Source organism: Corythoichthys intestinalis, chromosome 15 (genome assembly GCF_030265065.1).
Source record: "Corythoichthys intestinalis isolate RoL2023-P3 chromosome 15, ASM3026506v1, whole genome shotgun sequence".
Lineage (NCBI taxonomy): Eukaryota > Metazoa > Chordata > Actinopteri > Syngnathiformes > Syngnathidae > Corythoichthys > Corythoichthys intestinalis.
In genome coordinates, this window is record NC_080409.1 from 3610003 (window position 1) to 3631068 (window position 21066).

Below are 21066 nucleotides of genomic sequence, written 5' to 3' on the forward strand. Positions count from 1 at the left end.
GCGTGACGTGAGGCAGCTTGAGGCGCCTATTTGCGCGTTTACATTGACTTTCAATGGGAACCCGACGCGCCACAAGCAAATGACGCCGCCGGTGTGAATGCAGCTTAAGACAGGCATAACCATGACACGATAAACCTCACCACGGTGTGACACTTAGGGGGAAACGAGCACGTGGAGTGGGACAGAACAGGCTGAGAGCTCGTGATGGCAGTCGCACTTGGCAGCAGCCCGCTGTATAATTGTTTTCAATGTTGTCACAGTGAGTGAAGCTATTTTTGATTCCTCTCCTCTCTCAGCAGAGGGCGTTACAGTATAAAGTTTGATTTATTTTTCCTACCGACACTGGTTGTGTGCTGGTCACCTATTAATTGATTTATGATGAGCCGCTAGCCTAGCTTGTTTAACAGACGGGAGTAGGAATTCGGCTAATTTAAAGAGTTGCACAGAGACAAAAGTTACTTCGCGAGACAAGCAGTTAAGCAACTGAGGTTTGGGGGGGGGGGGGGGGGGCACATACACATTATATCTCACCTCTGCCTTGGGGCTGCAGTCTAGGGCGAGGACATGGCGTGGATGGAAGCTATTGTACTGTGCTGCAGTGTGTTTCCGCGTTTGAAGGACAGAGGGCGCTGTCACAGTGACTGGCTGCGGCGCTTAGGGGGTAAACGCATTACCGTATTTTTCGGACTATAAGTTGCAGTTTTTTTCATAGTTTGGCTGGGGGTGCGACTTATACTCAGGAGCGACTTATGTGTGAAATTATTAACACATTATGATATCATTTCACATGTTATTTTGGTGTTTTGGAGTGACACTGATGATTTGGTGAACTTGTTAGCATCTTCTTTATGCTATAATTATCTGAATAACTTAATAGCTATGGCCACGTTCGCGTTCTGCCTTTGGCAATGTGTGTTCAATTGTATTATTGACTTTTTTTATATTGAAATGCATGCTTTTTTGTTTGTGGCGCTTTCACGCCCACTTGGGGGCGCACTCAAACTTGTTTACGTGAAGAAGAGCGCTCACACGCCAGAAGAAGACCGACAGCTACGTAGCTGAGTGAGTGGGCGAGTTAGCGAGAGAGAAACACGACTGCGAACCTACGTTCATTGTTTATGCTTGTAAAATAACTCACAGAGGCAACACCTGTGTGTATCATCTTTTCTGTTGTTGTTGTGTGTTTTCCACCCGCGATTGGACAGTTAGAGCCAGTTGTGTGGTTGTTTGAACTAGAGATGTCCCGATCCGATATTTGAACCGGATCAAACACCGATATGGGCAAAAAAATGTGCATCGTATCGGATTGGCCGACACGGAAAAATTCCGATCCAGACTTCCGATCCAGTTTTTTTTTTTAAAGTCCGGTTTTCCAGCGCACCGATTTACATAATCCATTACAGTTTTTGCTTCGGTTTCCCTAAAATCCGGTCCGCATTTTACGGCACACCTTTAACACACTACATGACTGTCTCCCAATTTACCGAAAGACTTTATCGGTAAAAATGTCAGCTGTGTGGGATCATTTCACCTTAAAGGACGACAAAGACGAAGAGGCAGAGTGCAACATATGCCACAATAAAGTCAAGCGTGGTGGTAAAGCTGTAAGAAGTTTTAATACAATCAACCTAATCAAGCATTTAGCGAAATACCACCACAAACAATATGAGTATGTTAAGAAAACCGAAGACAAAAAGAAAGGTCCTACACAACTAACACTGGCAGAAACCTTTTGCTATGCATGACAAACTGGCACTCGACAGTCCCAAAGCCCAGGGAATAACAAGAGTCATTGCTGAAGAATTCATTCTGGATGACGAGTCATTATCTCTCGTGAGTAAAGACGCACCATCCAACACTTAGAACCACGGTACAACATGCCCAACCGTCATTACATCCTTGAGGGATTCGGCCGTGGAAGATTTCAGAACGATTCACAAACATCCAAATTCCGATTGTTGGAATATGTCAAGTAAAGCGGAACTAATACACAGCGCGGTCTTCGGCACGCAATGAGAAACGGACCAAATTGCGTCCCGAGAGTAAACATCATTGTTACGGATGGAGAGTAATTTATCTTTTTGTTCAGGTATGTATGTTTTCCCTTTCACTTTATATTGGTTTATGTTGGTTTTCACCTGTATTTTTCCTTTGCAGTAGTTTCCACCTGTGTGATCTCAGAAGGCCTCCACAGCTGGAACCACTTCCTCATTAGCCAATCATCTATTCGTCCTGCCACTATATAAGTTGAATTGTTTGCTCTGTTCAGGAGAGGTGGTGGCAGCTCTCAATTTGGTTGTCTTAGTTTGTTGAAGCCTGTTATGTTTTGACTTAGATTTTGTTTGTGAAGTTTGCTTTCTGCCACTTGTTTATTAATGATCTCTTTTGTCTTTTTCTTTAGGCTGGCACAGACCACAGAGGTAGGGACTTTAGTTAGACACCTGCAGGTATACATCGTGTCTCCCACCTCATGTAGGTACTAACTCTCTGTATTAGTCCATTTGATAGAGCGGCAACACCACCCATGTATTTTGGGGTACACAAGGTGCCTGCTACAGTAATGCTTTAGTTTGGGGGTTGTTTTGGGTTCTAAGTTGGGGTTTTTTGGAACTTTTATTTGGCGTTTGCTGCATAGTGCAGGGGGTTGGGTAAATGTTTGTGTGCTCTGTGTCCATTGCCTTTTTCTGTTAAACTTTTTATTTGCAATTTTGATTTGTCACTGCCTTCTCCTTGCACACCTGCCGTCTTATGTTACGCTCGCGGCCCCCTGACCACCAGGGGTACTCGTAACAATCATGCTTGTCATAGACCCGGGTAATGCCAATGCATGGGTGAATAGTTGTTCTGCAAATCAAGAAATTTTCAGGTACCATAGCTCAAAGGTTTAGAAAGAAATTTCCAGGACTTTCTGAATAAAATTCGGGGGTTTGGACGGGTTTACTTTATTGTATTATTTTCACAATCCAATAGTGTGTAGGATTTTTCTTGACAGCTGTGTTGTTTTTGGCAGCCCCTTTAATTTATGTCTTAGTCTTTTGGACGAAAATACTTATTAGTCTTGGTCATATTTTAGTCATTTGAAATGTTTTCGTCTTCATCTAGTTTTATTTGCTGAAATGTCATGCAAATTTCATCTAGTTTTAGTCGACAGATACTCAAATTGTTTTCATTTGTAAAATTCAAATTCAAAGTTTGGTCCAAAAAGAAGGCAAGGGGGGCAAAGGTGCCGGGGAAGAGGAAGCAGGAACAGAAGAGTCTGCCCCGGACTCTGAACATTCGGGCAACCCATCCTGACATCGACCAGTGGATGTCCCTGGCGTGGAGGTTGCGCAACCTCCAAAGGTAAAGAGGAATCCATGCACTGTCCAGCGAAACCGTCCAAAACCAAACATGCTCATGAACTCTTCTCTTGTCACAGGTACATGCTCCCGTCGAGTCCATGTTTCCTTGGAGTGCCGTCCGCCCTCTCGCCTGCCCAGCCTTCATCAAACCAGTTTGAATAAACATTATCAGAAATCATAACCATTGTGTTATTTCGTGTCCGTGCTGGGGTCCCGTCCGTTCCGCGACACCTAACATTAATGACTAGTGTAGCCTAAAGTAGCAGTGTAAGAATATTGTGTCTTCTTCACAAAGCTACACAAGTAAAAGTGAAGTATTGTGTGGTAAACTACTCCAAGAATTTTTTGTTTCTCAAAAAGTGACTCAAGTAGATGTAATTGGGTAAATGTAACAATTACTACCAACCTCTGCTTGAGACACATCCTAAACTCTGGTGAGGAGGGAGAGGCACAGCACATTTCACATGAATGACACGACCCAAACACTGCCACAATAAAAGCTGTCATACAATATGATAATTTCACGCATTGTGAACACGTTACAGAAACTATGGTGCATTTTCGTCTCGTTGTGATCTCGTCAGGCAAAAAACTGGCATTTGCCTTGTTATGTTCGAGTCTCCTAAGCCACGTTTTTAGCTTGTTTTCGCCATGAAAAATTATTGACGAAATATTTTCTTTATAGTCATCGTTGATGAAAACAACACTGCTTGACAGCCACAATCCTGGAAGATCTAAAGAGGAAATTATTAATCCAAAGGACAAAACACCCTGTTTATGTATTGTATCATAGACTTCATAATACTTAACATGACACAGGAAACGGGGCCGATCAGTAGGGGTCCTATAGTGGGGCAAATAACTATTTAGTCAACCACTAATTGTGCAGGTTCTCCCACTTGAAAATATTAGAGAGGCCTGTAATTGTCAACATGGGTAAACATCAACCATATGAGACAGAATGTGGGAAAAAAAAAAAAAAAAAAAATCACATTGTTTGATTTAAATAATGTAACCCAAGGGAAAAAACACTACACTATTTCAATAATTAGTTAATAAATAAATAGTTAAGATAGTTATTAAAAAATAAATAAGTTCTAAAATGTTGTTCAAGAATGTTAAAATGTTGAAAATAATCCATTTACACTATGATGATGTCATATTGTTGACCAGTAATGTCTGTTAAGCAGTTTTTTTTTCTCTCCTTCCCAACTGTCCTTCATCTCATATGAATCTGTTGATTGGTTATTTGTATGTGGCCTGATGTTGTATTCCAACGGGGAGAACGACAAAGGGGAGGGACTTTGGGAGAACGAGGCAAATTGACGAGCGAAGCAGACGAGCAGAGCTCACATGAATGAGGAAAACGTCTGTCCTGGAGTTTTTTATCGTCACACAACGATAAATGCGGAGTTTATCTACAGTGTGTGGACCTTAAAACATCCCGAAGGTAAATTAAAAGGAGCAATGTAACTCATGTTGCTTTTAGTTGCTAAAAGAAGAAGCTAACCGTTATTAGCGATTAGCATATGCTAACATGCTAGCGCGAGTGGAAACGTTTTCCCCTTGTGATAGTGTGTGTGTACATTTTGCTGTTTTTGAACTCAAAAAGACTTCAGATTAGCATTGAATATTTTACACTGGCTAAGTGTAAATATCTGTTTGTCAAGGGACACGACGTGCGTGCTCCTTGGACCTTTTTTCGTTATTTGGATAAATTGCTTGAGGACCACCGAGGGGAAAAACGGGCGTCGACGGAGGTGTCGGGCTGCATGCGTCTTCCCAACGTTCTCAACGGTCATCAACCATCTTGCCACCAACCAGATGCCATCTCTCATCTCTTTTCCTTCTTCTTTCTAACTTCCATCTATCTCTCTCTCAAGAACATCTGACTGTGAGTACTGAGACACACAGAAAGTGCACTTATTGTATTTTTTTGCTGTTAAAGCGAAACGGTCACTAAGTTTATGACCTCAACGTTCACAAGCAACGACCCAGGCCTGCAACGTTTTTTTTTTATGGTGGGAAGTTTTTTTTTGCTTTATACATTATTTGATTTCCTCTGTGTATATATGAGTGTGTGAAAAGTTTAAAGTATTTCGGTTGTGTGAGTTAAAACAAAATACACATTTTTACTTTAATGAAAGACTGAAATCTTATTATTTCTTAGTAGGCTAAATATATTTAAAAATTCTACTAAGTGGAGGCACCAAACCATTTAAGTTGTTTTTTCATACTTTAATCAAATTCTAGCAACGGCACCACTTACACAAAAAATTCGAACCCAGAGCCCACCCAGCGTGTCACGTGGGTAGGGGCTACCTAAATTGGAGGCACCGCTGGGATAATTACATATACTTCTTATTATTTATTGATTGCAAAAGGTAAATAACCAAAGATTTCCTAAAGTGTTTTTTTTCCTTTTGGTAAAGTGATTTATTGAATTATAAACAACTTAGTGACCAAACATTTTAAACATGAGTAAATCAACCCAACATCAGTTGACCAACTGGTGCAGAGGGGAAGGAATTTCTGTGACACATGCCCTTTTATTGTATGATGTTTCAGAAGATGAAGACATGACTGTTATTGAAGAGACAATGCAAACTATTAAAGCCCTTGGTAGAGTTAGAGTCCGAGGCAAAATGTTTGACACCCAGACCCAGACTCTCACTGTTTTGTGTGAGTGTAGGGAGGAAGTAGATTCATCCAAAGTCCCGCCAGAACTGATTTCACCCACAAGTGGTGGACGGTGGACAGTAGTGGTAACTCAGCCGCAACAAGATGACTTCTCAGAAAAATTGGCCAAATTTCTTGAAGAGGAGGGGAAAACGTTGGAAGACATTACAACAGAGAGCACTAGTGGTAGTGCTTGGAATCCTGAATCCATAATTCGTGCTGTTGGCGATGTTCTGCGACAAAGTCCCAAACCCACAGAAAGTCACAATTACCGCCGTCTGAGAACTTTCTCAGGTATCAGCCCCACTCCAGCTGGTGAAGAAAGTTTAGATGGCTGGTTGGATCAAGCAAGATTCATGGCAGAGGAATATGAGTGCTCGGAAAGAGAGAAGAAACGGAGGATTGTTGAAAGTCTTAAAGGGCCAGCCATGGAGATCATTCAGGCTGTTCGAGGGTCCAACCCTAATGCAAGCTGTATGGAATATATACAAGCTATTGATGACACATTTGGAAGTACGGAGTCTGGAGAAGACCTGTACTTGTCTTTCAAATCCCTCTATCAGAAACCAAATGAAAGATTATCAGATTTTTTACACAGACTTGAAAAATCCCTCAGTAAAGTAATTCAAAGAGGTGGTCTGCCACACGTTGCTGCAAACAGAGCCAGGCTTGACCAACTCATTAAAGGTGCAGTTGAGTCCGACCTCATGTTAGTCCAACTCAATTTAAGAGATAAAAGAACCGCTCCTCCAACATTTCTTGATCTATTGAAAGAGATACGTGAAGCAGAAGATCTGGAAGCTGCCAGACGTTGTCTCCGAAAGCCTGCGTCTCGTCAATATGTACATGCAGTGCAAGTAGAGAAAAATTGTGAGCTAACCCAACAAAGTGAAGCCCAGTTACGAGCTGAAGTTGAAGAGTTAAAAGCCAAACTGAACGAGCAAAGAAATGTGCAGTCATTGTCGATTAATGAGGATTCTACAAAAAGGTCCAGGAAGAATAGTGATGCTAACTGTTCATCTAACCAAGAAATGCAACTGTTAAGAGCTGAAGTAAACACACTCAAAGACCAGTTAAAAGTGATGACAGTGCAGTCTTCTCACTACTCAAGAGGAAAACCTGAATACAGTAGGAACAAAGTGACATTAAATCCAAAAGCTGCTCCATTCAAACCCCAGACTGACAAAGAGTTTTCCAGATTTTTTTGCTACAGGTGTGGGGAAAATGGACATGTAGCGACCAAATGCACCGCCCCTGAAAATTCATCAAAAGTTATTAAAAAGCTCATTCGTCAGCTCCGTAACAATCCTGCTGAAGAGGGGTAGAATCCCAAAAGACCAGACAGTGATGTTGCGAGGGTGAATACAATGAAACTTTCTAATACAAAAACAGACCTACCTGAAGTTGGTCCATCTTCCATTTGCAAAATCAAAGTCAATGATCATACCTGTGATGCTCTCATAGATTCTGGATCAAATGTGACCATAATTTTCAAAGGCTGGTATGAAAAGTATCTGTCACATGTCGTCATACAGCCTATTTCTCGACTGGCCATCTGGGGTCTTGCTGAGTCTGAGTACCCCTACAAAGGTTATGTAGTGGTGGAGATGGAGTTCCCGGAAGAAATGTCAGGTGTCAAAGGTTCTGTAACTGTTCTTGCTCTCATATGCCCAGAACCTCGACATGGACAGCAGGCACCTGTCATAGTTGGGACAAACACTTTTCTATTCCACAGACTATGGGACATTGCAAAAGAGTATGGCAGTCAACACAAAGTTCACTCAATGAGAATTAGAGCACTGTATGAGCAGATACAGTCACAGTAATCTTTGCCTCAGAAAACAGCCGAGGAAGAAACAATTGGACAGGTGACATGGCAAGGTCCAGGTCCACTCACTTTAGCTCCTGGAGAGAAAAAGAGCGTCACCTGCAAAGTGGAAAAGCAAACTTTGTCATCAAACGACATGGTTCTCATCGACAATCCAGTGATGCAACAACTTCCAGCTGGTGTTATGATTCAGCCGGGGGTTCTTCCTGATTTCAACATTGACAATAACATCTTTACAGTTCTTCTGCAAAATGAGAGCCAGAAATCTACCTCAATCCAAGTCGGAACAGTTCTTGCTGAAATGTATGCTGTAGATACAGTGGCTGTGCCACATCTGTCAGACAAGTCTGATGATCCCCTTGACTTGAGTCTTTTTGACTTTGGAGACTCACCTGTCCCAGAAAAATGGAAGAAGCGACTTTGTGAAGCACTCGCAGTAAGGCGAGATGTTTTCACTCTTCATGAATGGGATGTTGGTCTTGCCTCTGGAGTGGAACATCACATTCGTTTGAGTGACTCCACCCCTTTCAGGGAACGATCTCGTCGGCTAGCTCCTGCTGACATAGATGACGTGAGAAGACATATCCAACAGTTGATTGCTGCTGGTATTGTGAAAGAATCACGATCCCCTTATGCTTCACCTATAGTGGTGGTTCGCAAGAAGAATTGTTCCATCAGAATGTGCATTGATTATCGTCTGCTCAATAGTCGAACAATACCAGACCAATACACCACTCCTCGCATTGACGATGCTTTGGATTGCCTGACTGGAAGCAAATGGTTTTCAGTATTAGACCTTCGGAGCGGGTATTATCAGATCGCCGAGTGAGCAAGACAAAGAGAAAACAGCATTCATCTCTCCAGTTGGTTTCTACCAATTTGAAAGAATGCCCCAAGGGATTTCTGGTGCTCCAGCCACTTTTCAAAGACTCATGGAGAAAGCAGTCGGTGATATGCATCTTCTTCAAGTCATTGTCTATTTAGATGATATAATTGTCTTTGGCAAAACACTGGAAGAGCATGAGCATCGCTTGCTTAAAGTTCTAGACCGTCTGAAAGAAGTTGGCTTAAAAGTGTCTCTTGATAAGTGCCAATTTTGCCAACCTAAAGTCAAATATGTGGGTCACATTGTGTCAGAGGCAGGAATTGGCACAGATCCTGAAAAGATAGCTGTTGTGAAGAACTGGAAAGAACCAACAGATCTCAAGAGCTTAAGGTCATTTCTTGGGTTCTGTGGTTATTACCGCAGATTCATTGCAAATTACTCCCGCATTGTTCGACCACTCACCGAGCTCACCAAAGGGTATCCACCCACACAGAAAGGGAGGAAAACGCAAGCCACAGTTTCCACCAAGTCTAACCTCAAGGTATCTGAGCAGTTTGGAGAGCGATGGGATCAGTCGTGCAAAGATGCCTTCAAGAAAATAATCGACTGCCTCATCAGTGCTCCAGTACTGGCTTTTGCTGACCCTGCTAAGCCATATATTCTACATGTTGATGCTAGCACGACTGGTCTAGGAGCCGTCTTAAATCAACAGCACCCTGAAGGGCTTCGGCCAGTGGCCTTTGCAAGTCGAAAGCTCAGCCAATCAGAACAACGATATCCTGCACATCAACTTGAATTCTTGGCATTAAAGTGGTCTGTAGTTGACAAATTTCACGACTACTTGTACGGAGCGAAGTTCACTGTGAGGACTGACAATAATCCCCTCACTTATGTGCTCACTTCAGCACGCTTGAATGCAACAGGACATCGTTGGCTAGCAGTTCTATCTACTTATGACTTCACAATTCAGTATCGACCTGGCTGTCAAAATGTCGATGCTGATCTGTTGTCGAGACAGTATGCTGCTGAGATTCAAAACGACTGGACAATCATTCCGCCATCAGGCATCAAAGCTCTCTGCAAATGGGCACATGCTGCTGAAAATTCGGGCATAACACAAAGACTAGTAGACCAGCTTGGTACTCCTCCACAAGTTGTTCCTGAAGTTTATGCCTGTCCAGTTAGTCTCAGTGGAAACACCATTGATCAGCTCACGCCAAAAGAGATCAAGGTTGCCCAGGATTTGGATCCTAACATAGGACCAGTTAAAACTGCCATTGGTGCTGGCAAAGTACCAGCTGCAACCACACATGACTCTCCTGATGTTGCTTTGATTTGTCGAGAAGCATCCAAGCTCCAGCTTCAAGATGGGGTACTGTACAGAGTCAAACAAACAGTGACTGGCAAAGAGGTTAAACAACTCGTTTTACCTCAGAGGTTCAAATCCATGGTCTTAAGATCTCTTCATGATGAATGCAGTCATTTAGGAATAGAAAGAACATTAGAGCTTCTAAAAGACCGGTTCTATTGGCCACATATGGCAAATGAAGTAGAACAGTATGTACAAACATGTGGAAGATGCATCTCTAGAAAACAGCTTCCCCAACGTTCTGCTACTCTGAATAAGATTACTAGTACTGGTCCATTAGATCTCGTCTGCATTGATTTTCTTCAGATTGAGCCAGACAGTAAAGGGACAACAAATGTACTCGTGGTTACAGACCATTACACCCGATATGCACAAGCTTTTCCTACAAGGGACCAAAAAGCCATGACGGTAGCAAAGGTTCTCTGGGAAAAATATTTTGTTCATTATGGTCTGCCAGCACGTATTCAGATCAGGGAAGAGACTTCGAGAGTCGAATTATTAAACAGCTCCTTTCAAGTCTTGGTATTAAAAAGTCACGAACGTCTCCTTACCATCCGCAGGGTGACGCACAACCAGAGCGATTCAACAGAACACTCTTATCAATGTTGGGTACTCTGCAGAGCGAGAAAAAACACAAATGGAGTCAACACATCAGTCAGTTGGTACATGCATATAACTGTACAAAGAACGATGCAACTGGGTACTCTCCATATTTTTTAATGTTTGGGAGGGAAGCACGTTTGCCTGTTGACCTTTGTTTCAATGTCACTCAAGGTGAAAATGCCACATCCAATCATATGCAATATGTGGAGAAGTTAAGACAAGACCTCAAGAAAGCCTACAAGCTTGCGACAGAAGCAGCAGACAAAAATCATCTCCGAAACAAGACTAACTATGATCGACGTGTGAGAGGTCAGCCATTGGCAGAAGGCGACAGAGTCTTGTTGAGAAATCTTGGCTTGACCGGGAAGCACAAACTCCAAGATAGGTGGAGATCTACTCCATACATCATTGTCAGACAGCTACCTAACTTACCCGTGTATGAAGTGAAACCAGAAAGTGGTTGTGGAACTAACAAAACCCTTCACAGAGACCATCTCTTGCCAATTGGTTATCTGGTGAGGCTGCCGGATGTCCAGGATAAGACAGAGAAAGTAGTAAACAGGCCTGCGACTAGGTCAAGAAGCAAGAACATGCACCAGCGACTTAAACAACCAATAGTGACTGGTGACTACATTGATTCTGAGTCAGATAGTGTTGTATAGGTCGCGAACGATTCGTTCTTTTTGAACGAATTGTTTTGGTGAACGAGACCGAACTAATCATCATCTGCACTGATTCGTTCTATGAAGGTGGTGCTTGTTCGCTGCGTGGGAGGGCGTTGAGCAAGCGGCAGCGTCTTCTGACATCGCACACGACCAATCAGACGCCAGCCTCATCGCGGGCAGGGGAGGGACCGGAAACAGAATCAGGGCGTTTGTCACTCACGTCCACGTGTGGCCAATAAGCAGCCAGCGTGCAGGCAGGGGGGCAAGACTGAGTTTTGTCACTTCCCGTTCAGTGACTCGGTCCTCCGGTTCCTGACCTAGCTTGCTGCTAACTTGATTTTCCAGTAATGACTATGCGGTGAATGAATCAGAAAATGAAAGGAAATGACTTTGTCACATATTTGTTAACGTGGAGCCTATCAAATGCTGCTCAAACAGACAAAAACACCACACAAATCTAGCGAGCATTGTTTAGAGTAGTACTTTTCTCAACAAACTCGTGACTGCCTATGACGACATACTATCAAATTTACAGTAATTTAAAACACGGGTAGCTACGAGGCAAGCAAAAGCTGAGCTGCGGTCGCGTGACGGCAGTGAAGCGGGCAGAGAACTGTCACTATATGGAGGCTTCATGGCAGCGATATTTACCTCATATGTGCACAGAAAAAAATATTTAGTATGATCACCATAATACTGATTTGCAATGAAACTGTATATACATGTCAATTTTTTCTCGAGTATTTTTTTTTTTTTTTTCGTGTCAGCGTGTCGGGTGTTGGTTGGTTTGACAAATTATGTCAATCCGTCCATCATGTGCTACTCAAGCGCCCAAAACAACGCACGCAGACACGGGAGATGTCGCAATATGTCTACATTTTTCTTAACAGACTAATGAGAGTAGAAAGGCGACATCGTAAAGAGCTGACAATTATTTCTCGTCAGCATTTGACGATCTGAGATGCGGGGACGACAGGGGAGCTGACCGGATTATTTTATTTATTAATACCAGTGCAAAAAAACAATATGATCACCATAATACTGATTTGCAATGAAACTGTATATACATGTAATTTTTTTCCGAGTGTTTTTTTTCTTTTCTTCGTGTCATGTGTTGGTTGGTTTGACAAATTATGTCAATCCGTCCATCATGTGCTACTCAAGCGCCCAAAAAACAAAGCACGCGGACACGGGAGATGTCGCAATATGTCTACATTTTTCTTAACAGACTAATGAGAGTAGAAAGGCGACATCGTAAAGAGCAAACAATTATTTCTCGTCAGCATTTGACGATCTGAGATGCGGGGACGACAGGGGAGCTGACCGGATTATTTTATTTATTAATACCAGTGCAAAAATTCAACACGATCATCTTAATACTAAAAAACAAAAATACAACAGAGCGAGATGTAAATATGATGTGTTGGTCGTTCCATATTCACAAATTAAACTTTCGATGTATTTTTATTTTCGTGACAGCAAACATGCTGTATATGTGATTGTATGTGTGATCAAGAACCTGCTAAAGAAAGTCCGTGCGCCCCCGCCCCCTACTCCCCTCACAAAAGGAAAATGTTTAACCGTGTCCTAAATCGAAATGCAAGCACGAGCCATGACTTTGAGCCCATAGAACTAGGACAGACGACGCGGAAGTTCTCCCTCGCTTTTGCAGCAGCAGGAGGGAGACGAGGCTGTCTGTGAAAGCAGAATGATACCGCCTGTCACTCATTTCTGAAACTACGACGAGTGGTCAATGTGGAAGAGAGGGAGGGACCAAGCAATGTCACTTCCCGTTCAGTTATACTGCGAAGCGGTCTTTGGTGATTCGTTCGGCAACGTCACTTCCCGTTCAGTAACCGAACGATTCGTTTGGGCGGGGAGGGAGATGAGGGGGGCGAACGATTCGTTGACCGATTTGTTTGAACGAATCTTTTTACTGAACGAATCGGAATGGATTCGTTTGCTCAAGTGAACGACAAATCTCGTCACTAGAGTCAGAGTGGGAAGTGGCACCTGAACTCCATTCATTTGATATGGATGAAGTTGAGAGACGTGTTTTGTATACACACCAACCATCCAGTCAGATCACTGAAATTCAAGAGGAGGACTCGGAGGTCATGGAAAGTGAAGCAAGTGAGTCAGACAGTCCAGAAAGACAATCACACAATGATTTAGAACCAGAAAACAGTGACAATGACGTAGAAGAATCAGAAAACAGTGACAATGATTTAGAAGAATCAGAAAACAGTGACAATGATCTAGAAGAAGAACCAGAAGCGACATTACCTTTAGAGCAGAGTGTTAGAACTGAAAACCTGATGAGACATTCTCAACGACAACGCAAACCAGTCATTCGCTTGACTTATGACAAACCTGGCCATTCCGTAGACCAACCGGTGACTATTGTACATCATGGCATGGTCATAAAACTTGATCTTAGTCCAAGAACTGCTGGTAGTTCTTTAAAACACAAAGACGGTACACCTTCCAAGAAGCCCCAGTCCAAGACACACAGAGTTAGATGAGGACATCTAAAACTTTTAGAAGGGGGAGGGTGTAACCCAAGGGAAAAAACACTACACTATTTCAATAATTAGTTAATAAATAAATAGTTAAGATAGTTATTAAAAAATAAATAAGTTCTAAAGTGTTGTTCAAGAATGTTAAAATGTTGAAAATAATCCATTTACACTATGATGATGTCATATTGTTGACCAGTAATGTCTGTTAAGCAGTTTTTTTTTCTCTCCTTCCCAACTGTCCTTCATCTCATATGAATCTGTTGATTGGTTATTTGTATGTGGCCTGATGTTGTATTCCAACGGGGAGAACGACAAGGGGGAGGGACTTTGGGAGAACGAGGCAAATTGACGAGCGAAGCAGACGAGCAGATCTCACATGAATGAGGAAAACGTCTGTCCTGGAGTTGTTTATCGTCACACAACGATAAATGCGGAGTTTATCTACAGTGTGTGGATCTTAAAACATCCCGAAGGTAAATTAAAAGGAGCAATGTAACTCATGTTGCTTTTAGTTGCTAAAAGAAGAAGCTAACCGTTATTAGCGATTAGCATATGCTAACATGCTAGCGCGAGTGGAAACTTTTTCCCCTTGTGATAGTGTGTGTGTACATTTTGCTGTTTTTGAACTCAAAAAGACTTCAAATTAGCATTGAATATTTTACACTGGCTAAGTGTAAATATCTGTTTGTCAAGGGACACGACGTGCGTGCTCCTTGGACCTTTTTTCGTTATTTGGATAAATTGCTTGAGGACCACCGAGGGGAAAAACGGGCGTCGACGGAGGTGTCGGGCTGCATGCGTCTTCCCAGCGTTCTCAACGGTCATCAACCATCTTGCCACCAACCAGAGCCCATCTCTCATCTCTTTTCCTTCTTCTTTCTAACTTCCATCTATCTCTCTCTCAAGAACATCTGACTGTGAGTACTGAGACACACAGAAAGTGCACTTATTGTATTTTTTTGCTGTTAAAGCGAAACGGTCACTAAGTTTATGACCTCAACGTTCACAAGCAACGACCCAGGCCTGCAACGTTTTTTTTTATGGTGGGAAGTTTTTTTTTGCTTTATACATTATTTGATTTCCTCTGTTTATATATGAGTGTGTGAAAAGTTTAAAGTATTTCGGTTGTGTGAGTTAAAACAAAATACACATTTTTACTTTAATGAAAGACTGAAATCTTATTATTTCTTAGTAGGGTAAATATATTTAAAAATTCTACTAAGTGGAGGCACCAAACCATTTAAGTTGTTTTTTCATACTTTATTCAAATTCTAGCAACGGCACCACTTACACAAAAAATTCGAACCCAGAGCCCACCCAGCGTGTCACGTGGGTAGGGGCTACAATAAAAATATATTTGCAAATCATGGTGGAAAATAAGTATTTGGTCAATACCAAATGTTCATCTCAATCCATTGTTATGTACCCTTTGTTGGCAATAACGGAGGCCAAATGTTTTCTGTAACTCTCCCCCACAAGCTTTTCACACACTGTTGCTGGTATTTTGGCCCATTCCTCCATGCAGATCTCTTCTAAAGCGGTGATGTTTTGGGGCTGTAGTCGGGCAACACGGACTTTCCTCCACAGATTTTCTATGGGATTGAGATCTGGAGACGGGCTAGGCCACTCCAGGACCTTGAAATGCTTCTTACGAAGCCACTCCTTTGTTGCCCTGGCTGTGTGTTTGGGATCAAAGTCATGCTGAAAGACACAGCCACGTCTAATCTTCAATGCCCTTGCTGATGGAATTAGATTTTCACTCAAAATCTCTCGATACATGGCCCCATTCATCCTTTCCTTTACAAAGATCAGTCATCCTGGTCCCTTTGCAGAAAAACAGCCCCAAAGCATGATGTTTCCACCCCCATGCTTCACAGTGGGTCTGGTGTTCTTCGGATGCAATTCAGTATTCTTTCTGTTCTCTAAACACGAGAACATGTGTTTCTACCAAAAAGTTCTATTTTGGTTTCATCTGACCATAACGCATTGTCCCAGTCCTCTTCTGGATCATCCAAATGCTCTCCAGTGAACCGCAGACAGGCCTGGACGTGTACTGGCTTCAGGAGGGGGACACGTCTGGCAGTGCAGATTTTGAGTCCCTGGCGGCGCATTGTGTTACTGATAGTAGCCTTTGTTACTGTGGTCCCAGCTCTCTGTAAGTCATTCACTAGGTCCCCCGTGTGGTTCTGGGATTTTTGCTCACCGTTCTTGTTATTATTTTGACGCCACGGGGTGAGATCTTGCATTGAAGCCCCAGATTGAGGGAGACTATCAGTGGTCTTGTACAGTATGTCTTCCATTTTCTAATAATTGCTCCTACAGTAGATTTCTTTACACCAAGCGTTTTACCTATTGCAGATTCAGTCTTCTCAGCCTGGTGCAGGTCTACAATTTTGTCTCTGGTGTCCTTTGACTGCTCTTTGGTCTTGGCTATAGTTTAGTTTGGAGTGTGACTGACTGAGGTTGTGGACAGGTGTCTTTTATATCGATAATGAGTTAAAACAGGTGCCATTAATACAAGTAACGAGTGGAGCCTCGTTAGACCTCGTTAGATGAAGTTAGACCTCTTTGACAGCCAGAAATTTTGTTTGTAGGTGACCAAATACTTATTTTCCACTCTAATTTGGAAATAAATTCTTTAAAAATCAAACAATGTGATTTTCTGTTTTGTTTTTTTTTTCCCGACATTCTGTCTCTCATTGTTGAGGTATACCCATGTTGACAATTGCAGGCCTCTCTAATCTTTTCAAGTAGGAGAACTTGCACAATTGGTGGTTGACTAAATACTTATTTGCCCCACTGTATTTTCAAAAACTTAAAATTCAAATATTTAAAGCTGCTACTGACTCAAAACCAAAACAAGCATCTACCTTAGCCATATATATATATATATATATATATATATATATATATATATATATATATATATATATATATATATATATATATATGTATATCCTCGAAAAATCCCCGAATTCTTTATAGATATGGGCGTAAAACAGTCTCGATTCTTGGTTAAAAGCAAAAACCGGGCAATTGTCACTTATTTTACGTACATATTGCAAGGTATGGAGCGGCTAATTTCTCCCATAGATTTTTTTCACAACGTTTCAAAATGCATGCATGGTACGAAAGATATGATAATTACCTTGAATCCTCGAACAAATCACTCCTGACACAATCCATCTTGTTAGTATGCGGTCCAGGTTTCGTTCTTTCTAAATGTAAATCCGGCTTTGTGCTCAAGAGCATGTGTGAGAGTTTCACTCCCACTGACTTCTAATAAATGAAGCTGAGTCACACAGCCCCCTATGGGCAGGTGGGGCGCAATGAATGAAGGAGCTTTAAAGTCAAGTATTTTGATGTCCATGATTGTATTTAAGTGTAAAATATTTTCTAGTTTTCTAGTTTCTCCTCCAATCAGTCCATTGTAGAAGAACTCAAATGATGTTATCCCTGGGACAGAATCTGCAACCAAAATATGTGTAATATACTCTTCCTTCAAATACAAAACATTTACTATTTGTTTTTAACTATATGTAATGTGTATTCTGTAGGATACAGTTTGTGAGAAACCATCTCAATTAAAGTGCCTGTGACACGAAAAAGCATGTTTATTTCATAATACACGCGGTATTTTATGCTCCTGAATGATATGGACCGCTTGGATGTGTGTGGAAGCGATCGCTATATTTATTTAGTTTTTTGAATCCCGCGCCAGGAAAATGAGTGACTTCCGGCTTCGGTCTTGCATTGAGGAGGAGGGCGCTGTGACGTGTACGGTAGAAGACGTCCTCTTCACGCTACAGTGTACTGTTGTGTATGAGGACGAAGGATTCAGTTGATTTTGCGGATTAATACGTTTATTTTTCGCATCACGCCAGCCAAACGGCTGCAGAAAAATCATTCTGTATGAGGGAGAGGCGTATGCGCCTTTTTGGAGTTTCAAAAGGTTCCCATTCACCGTGGATATTTACTGTGGGACCATTGGACTTACGAGGAAGTGAGTAAACATCTTGTTTTGTATTATGTCAAATACGAATACAGCGATTACAAAGTAAACACTACAAACTTCCTTTAAATGAAGGACTACTTACGTTTGATCATTGATAGGCATGTAAAAAGCTCTCCTAATGCATTAGCAGCAGCACGTTAGCTGCGTTAGCTCCAGCCACCCTCCTCCGGGGAACGAACTGTAAATTGCTCTCCGCCGGGGGGTTTGCCGATCCGCTAAGACATTCGACAACCGGGTCGTCATGTCAAATAACCCAGGATAGCTTTGTGTGATTTTCCGCTTTAAGACTTTGAAACATCACTCGGTTCGGGTTAGCATGTCGGCTAGCTGTCACTCCTTCTGGTTTGTTTACATTCTCCGAAGCCGGGGAAGGGAAATGACATATGTCCGATTTAGGTGTCATAAAGTATCGTTCGGGAGGTGCGACACTAAAGGTGAAGTCGATAGTTTTGACCTTTATGGAGTAATTTTGCCATGTCGTCTTGAATAAATGGATTTTTATTATTTCATATTCCATTTAGCACAAGATTGTTATTTGTCTTGACCATGCCATTTATTTAGCAATTGGGGAAAATACTTGGATAAAAAGAATATCCTGTAAAAATATGGAAGTAAAGAGACAGAAACAATGACATTTTGCCGCTCTCTTCGTCGCGTTTTCCTCATTGTGAATAGTTCCCCCTCGACGGGCTGACTGGTCCTTCTCAAGCCATTTATATAGCTATTGGGGGAAAATACTTGGATAAAAAGAATATCCTGTAAAAATATGGAAGTAAAGAGACAGAAACAATGACATTTTGCCGCTCTCTTCGTCACGTTTTCCTCATTGTGAATAGTTCCCCCTCGACGGGCTGACTGGTCCTTCTCAAGCCATTTATATAGCTATTGGGGAAAAATACTTGCATAAAAAGAATATCCTGTAAAAATGTTGGAGTAGAGAGACTGAAACAATGACATTTTGCGGCTCTCTTCGTCGCGTTTTCCTCATTCTGAACAATTCCCCCTCAGTGGGCTGAATAGTAAAACCGATGAGCCCAGTCTACCGCTGACGTCATCCACCTGTTGGGGACGCTAAAGCCCTATAATGGTAGGCGTGGCTAACCGGCAGATTAAAAGACTAATTTCTCGTCATCTGCGCTTTGCTAAATTGTTGTATATAGTCGAATCGTCTCAAAATATGATTCTAATTCACATAATAATGCCATTTAAGACTTTTTTTCTGGTGTCATATGCTCTTTAATCTATAAATTCAAATAGTGAAGGTGGTTTGGAGGGTGTGTTATTTCCAGTCAAAGTTCAACTGGAGTGCACGCTTAATTGGAGGCATACAACGGGCTCTGGGTTTCATCTGATTTGCAATGGCAATAAAAACAAAGTCAGCGCACCACAAGCATGCGATTTCCCGAATTAATATTGTAATGTGTTATTAGAATGGTTAAACACGATTAATTGGACCAGACACCAATCATCTAGGGATCTGGAATGTGATGGTGGTGGAATGTAAATATGTGTGTCAGGGTGTTTTGGGATATATTCCAGATGAACCAAAAATAAGCACTAACTGTCCAGGATTTTCCATTTCACTCCTCTTATGTGGGTATTTTTGTGCAACTAAGTGCCTCTCCTGTTTGCAGTTTCTCATAGCCAGCTTGTCTCAGAGCAGATTGAACACAGCTGAGAATGTTGGTCAGAGGCTGCAGCACACCATCCTGAGGGAATATGCAGGAACCACAGGGCTGGACTTGGCTTGCCCCCTTATGACAATAAAATGCCATGCAAAAAGGCAGGGGTCCAGGTGGATTGACTTGCGAGATAATTAATATGGCGGGATTTCCAATTAAACGCCTCAACTGCATTAAAGGCTATGAATCACAGTTTTTTAGCTAGCTAGCACCAAGTTCAATTTTAATTCTTCTTTTATTCTTTTGGGGTTGTTGGGAGTGATGGTCCTTTCTATAACAGCTGCCGTCTTGCTGTTAACAAGGAAAATATGCCATTATTTTACTCGATATTGCTCGAGCTGTGAGCATGAGTGAATTGGCAACCTTCCTCTTGACAGCATGGGCCAGAATAGCTCACACGGGGAGCAGACCCCCCACTTGTTTGAATGACGTATAAATACAAGCCAGAACTGACGGACAACCTAAGTCAAACTAGTTTACAGAAGGCCAAAAAAGTCAAAAAGCAGATCCTAGTGCTCACGTGTTATTATCCTTGCCTTGCATGTCACTTGGGTAATTGCAAAATCACAGAGTTGTGATGTAATCCATCACGGAGTACACACAAAAAATATACACAATAGAAAGAAAAAGGACCAAAACAGTCAAATAAATATATAGACATGATCAAGTGCTTAAGATAGAAGCAGTATTTATTGCAACCTTCTTTTTATTTATTTATTTTTTTTAATTATTTGGAGAAAATATAAACACGTGTAGACAAAATCTTTGGTACCCCTGTGTTACTGAGGGGAAAAAAGTAACAGAAGTAGCTCTTTAAAAGATTTAAATAAAAAGATTTTTTTTTCTTTTAAACCTGTCCTGTTCAGCTATACTTTTAATGTAATATACAGGAGTTTGAAATTCTCCCACTGCGGTTACTCAGTGTTTTTTTTTTGTTTTGTTTTTTTACGATCAGGAATAGCTTATGGGTCGACAGAAAGGAAAATAGAAGAGGAGAGACAGAAGAGGAGAAGAACAAACAACTACAAGAAATAAATTGGACACCAACCCTACAGATGAACATCGTAGGGCTATCGTTAGCTAATTGTATTTCCAGTGGACACCACGAAGGGGGCTTGATAACAGAGGAGAAAGAGGAGGGAAGGAGAGTCAAAGTTAGGTGGGGTGGTGCGTACACAAAACAGCAATGTGAGGTGTGGAACCCAGTATTATGTGAATCACATATAAGTGTGGATATGTTCACATCCTATTCTATGTTGCCTGATCGATAATACTGGGAAACTACAATCTTTCTACATTAGGGGTGTAACGGTACATGTATTTGTATTGAACCGTTTCGGTCCAGGGTGCTCGGTTCGGAACGGAGGCGTACCGAACGAGTTTCTGACGTAAAGTACAGTGCTATCAAATTTAGCGCGTTAACGGGCGGTAATTACTTTTTGAATTAATCACGTTAAAATATTTGACGCATTTAACGCAAGCGCAGAATGCCCGCTAATGCATTCCATAATCCCACTGTTACGTCCCACGGACGGC

At 41.8% G+C, this 21066-nt stretch overlaps 1 protein-coding gene across 1 annotated transcript; it reads left to right on the forward strand.

Moving 5' to 3' along the window:
• Window positions 1–4657: 4657 nt before the first annotated feature.
• On the forward strand, window positions 4658–7755 carry LOC130931401 (paraneoplastic antigen Ma2-like). Its single transcript, XM_057860165.1, has 2 exons — window positions 4658–4791; window positions 5012–7755. Exon 2 carries the CDS (start codon window positions 5819–5821, stop codon window positions 7343–7345), a length of 1527 nt encoding a protein of 508 aa, XP_057716148.1. The 5' UTR covers window positions 4658–4791; window positions 5012–5818; the 3' UTR covers window positions 7346–7755.
• The last annotated feature ends 13311 nt before the right edge of the window (window positions 7756–21066 follow it).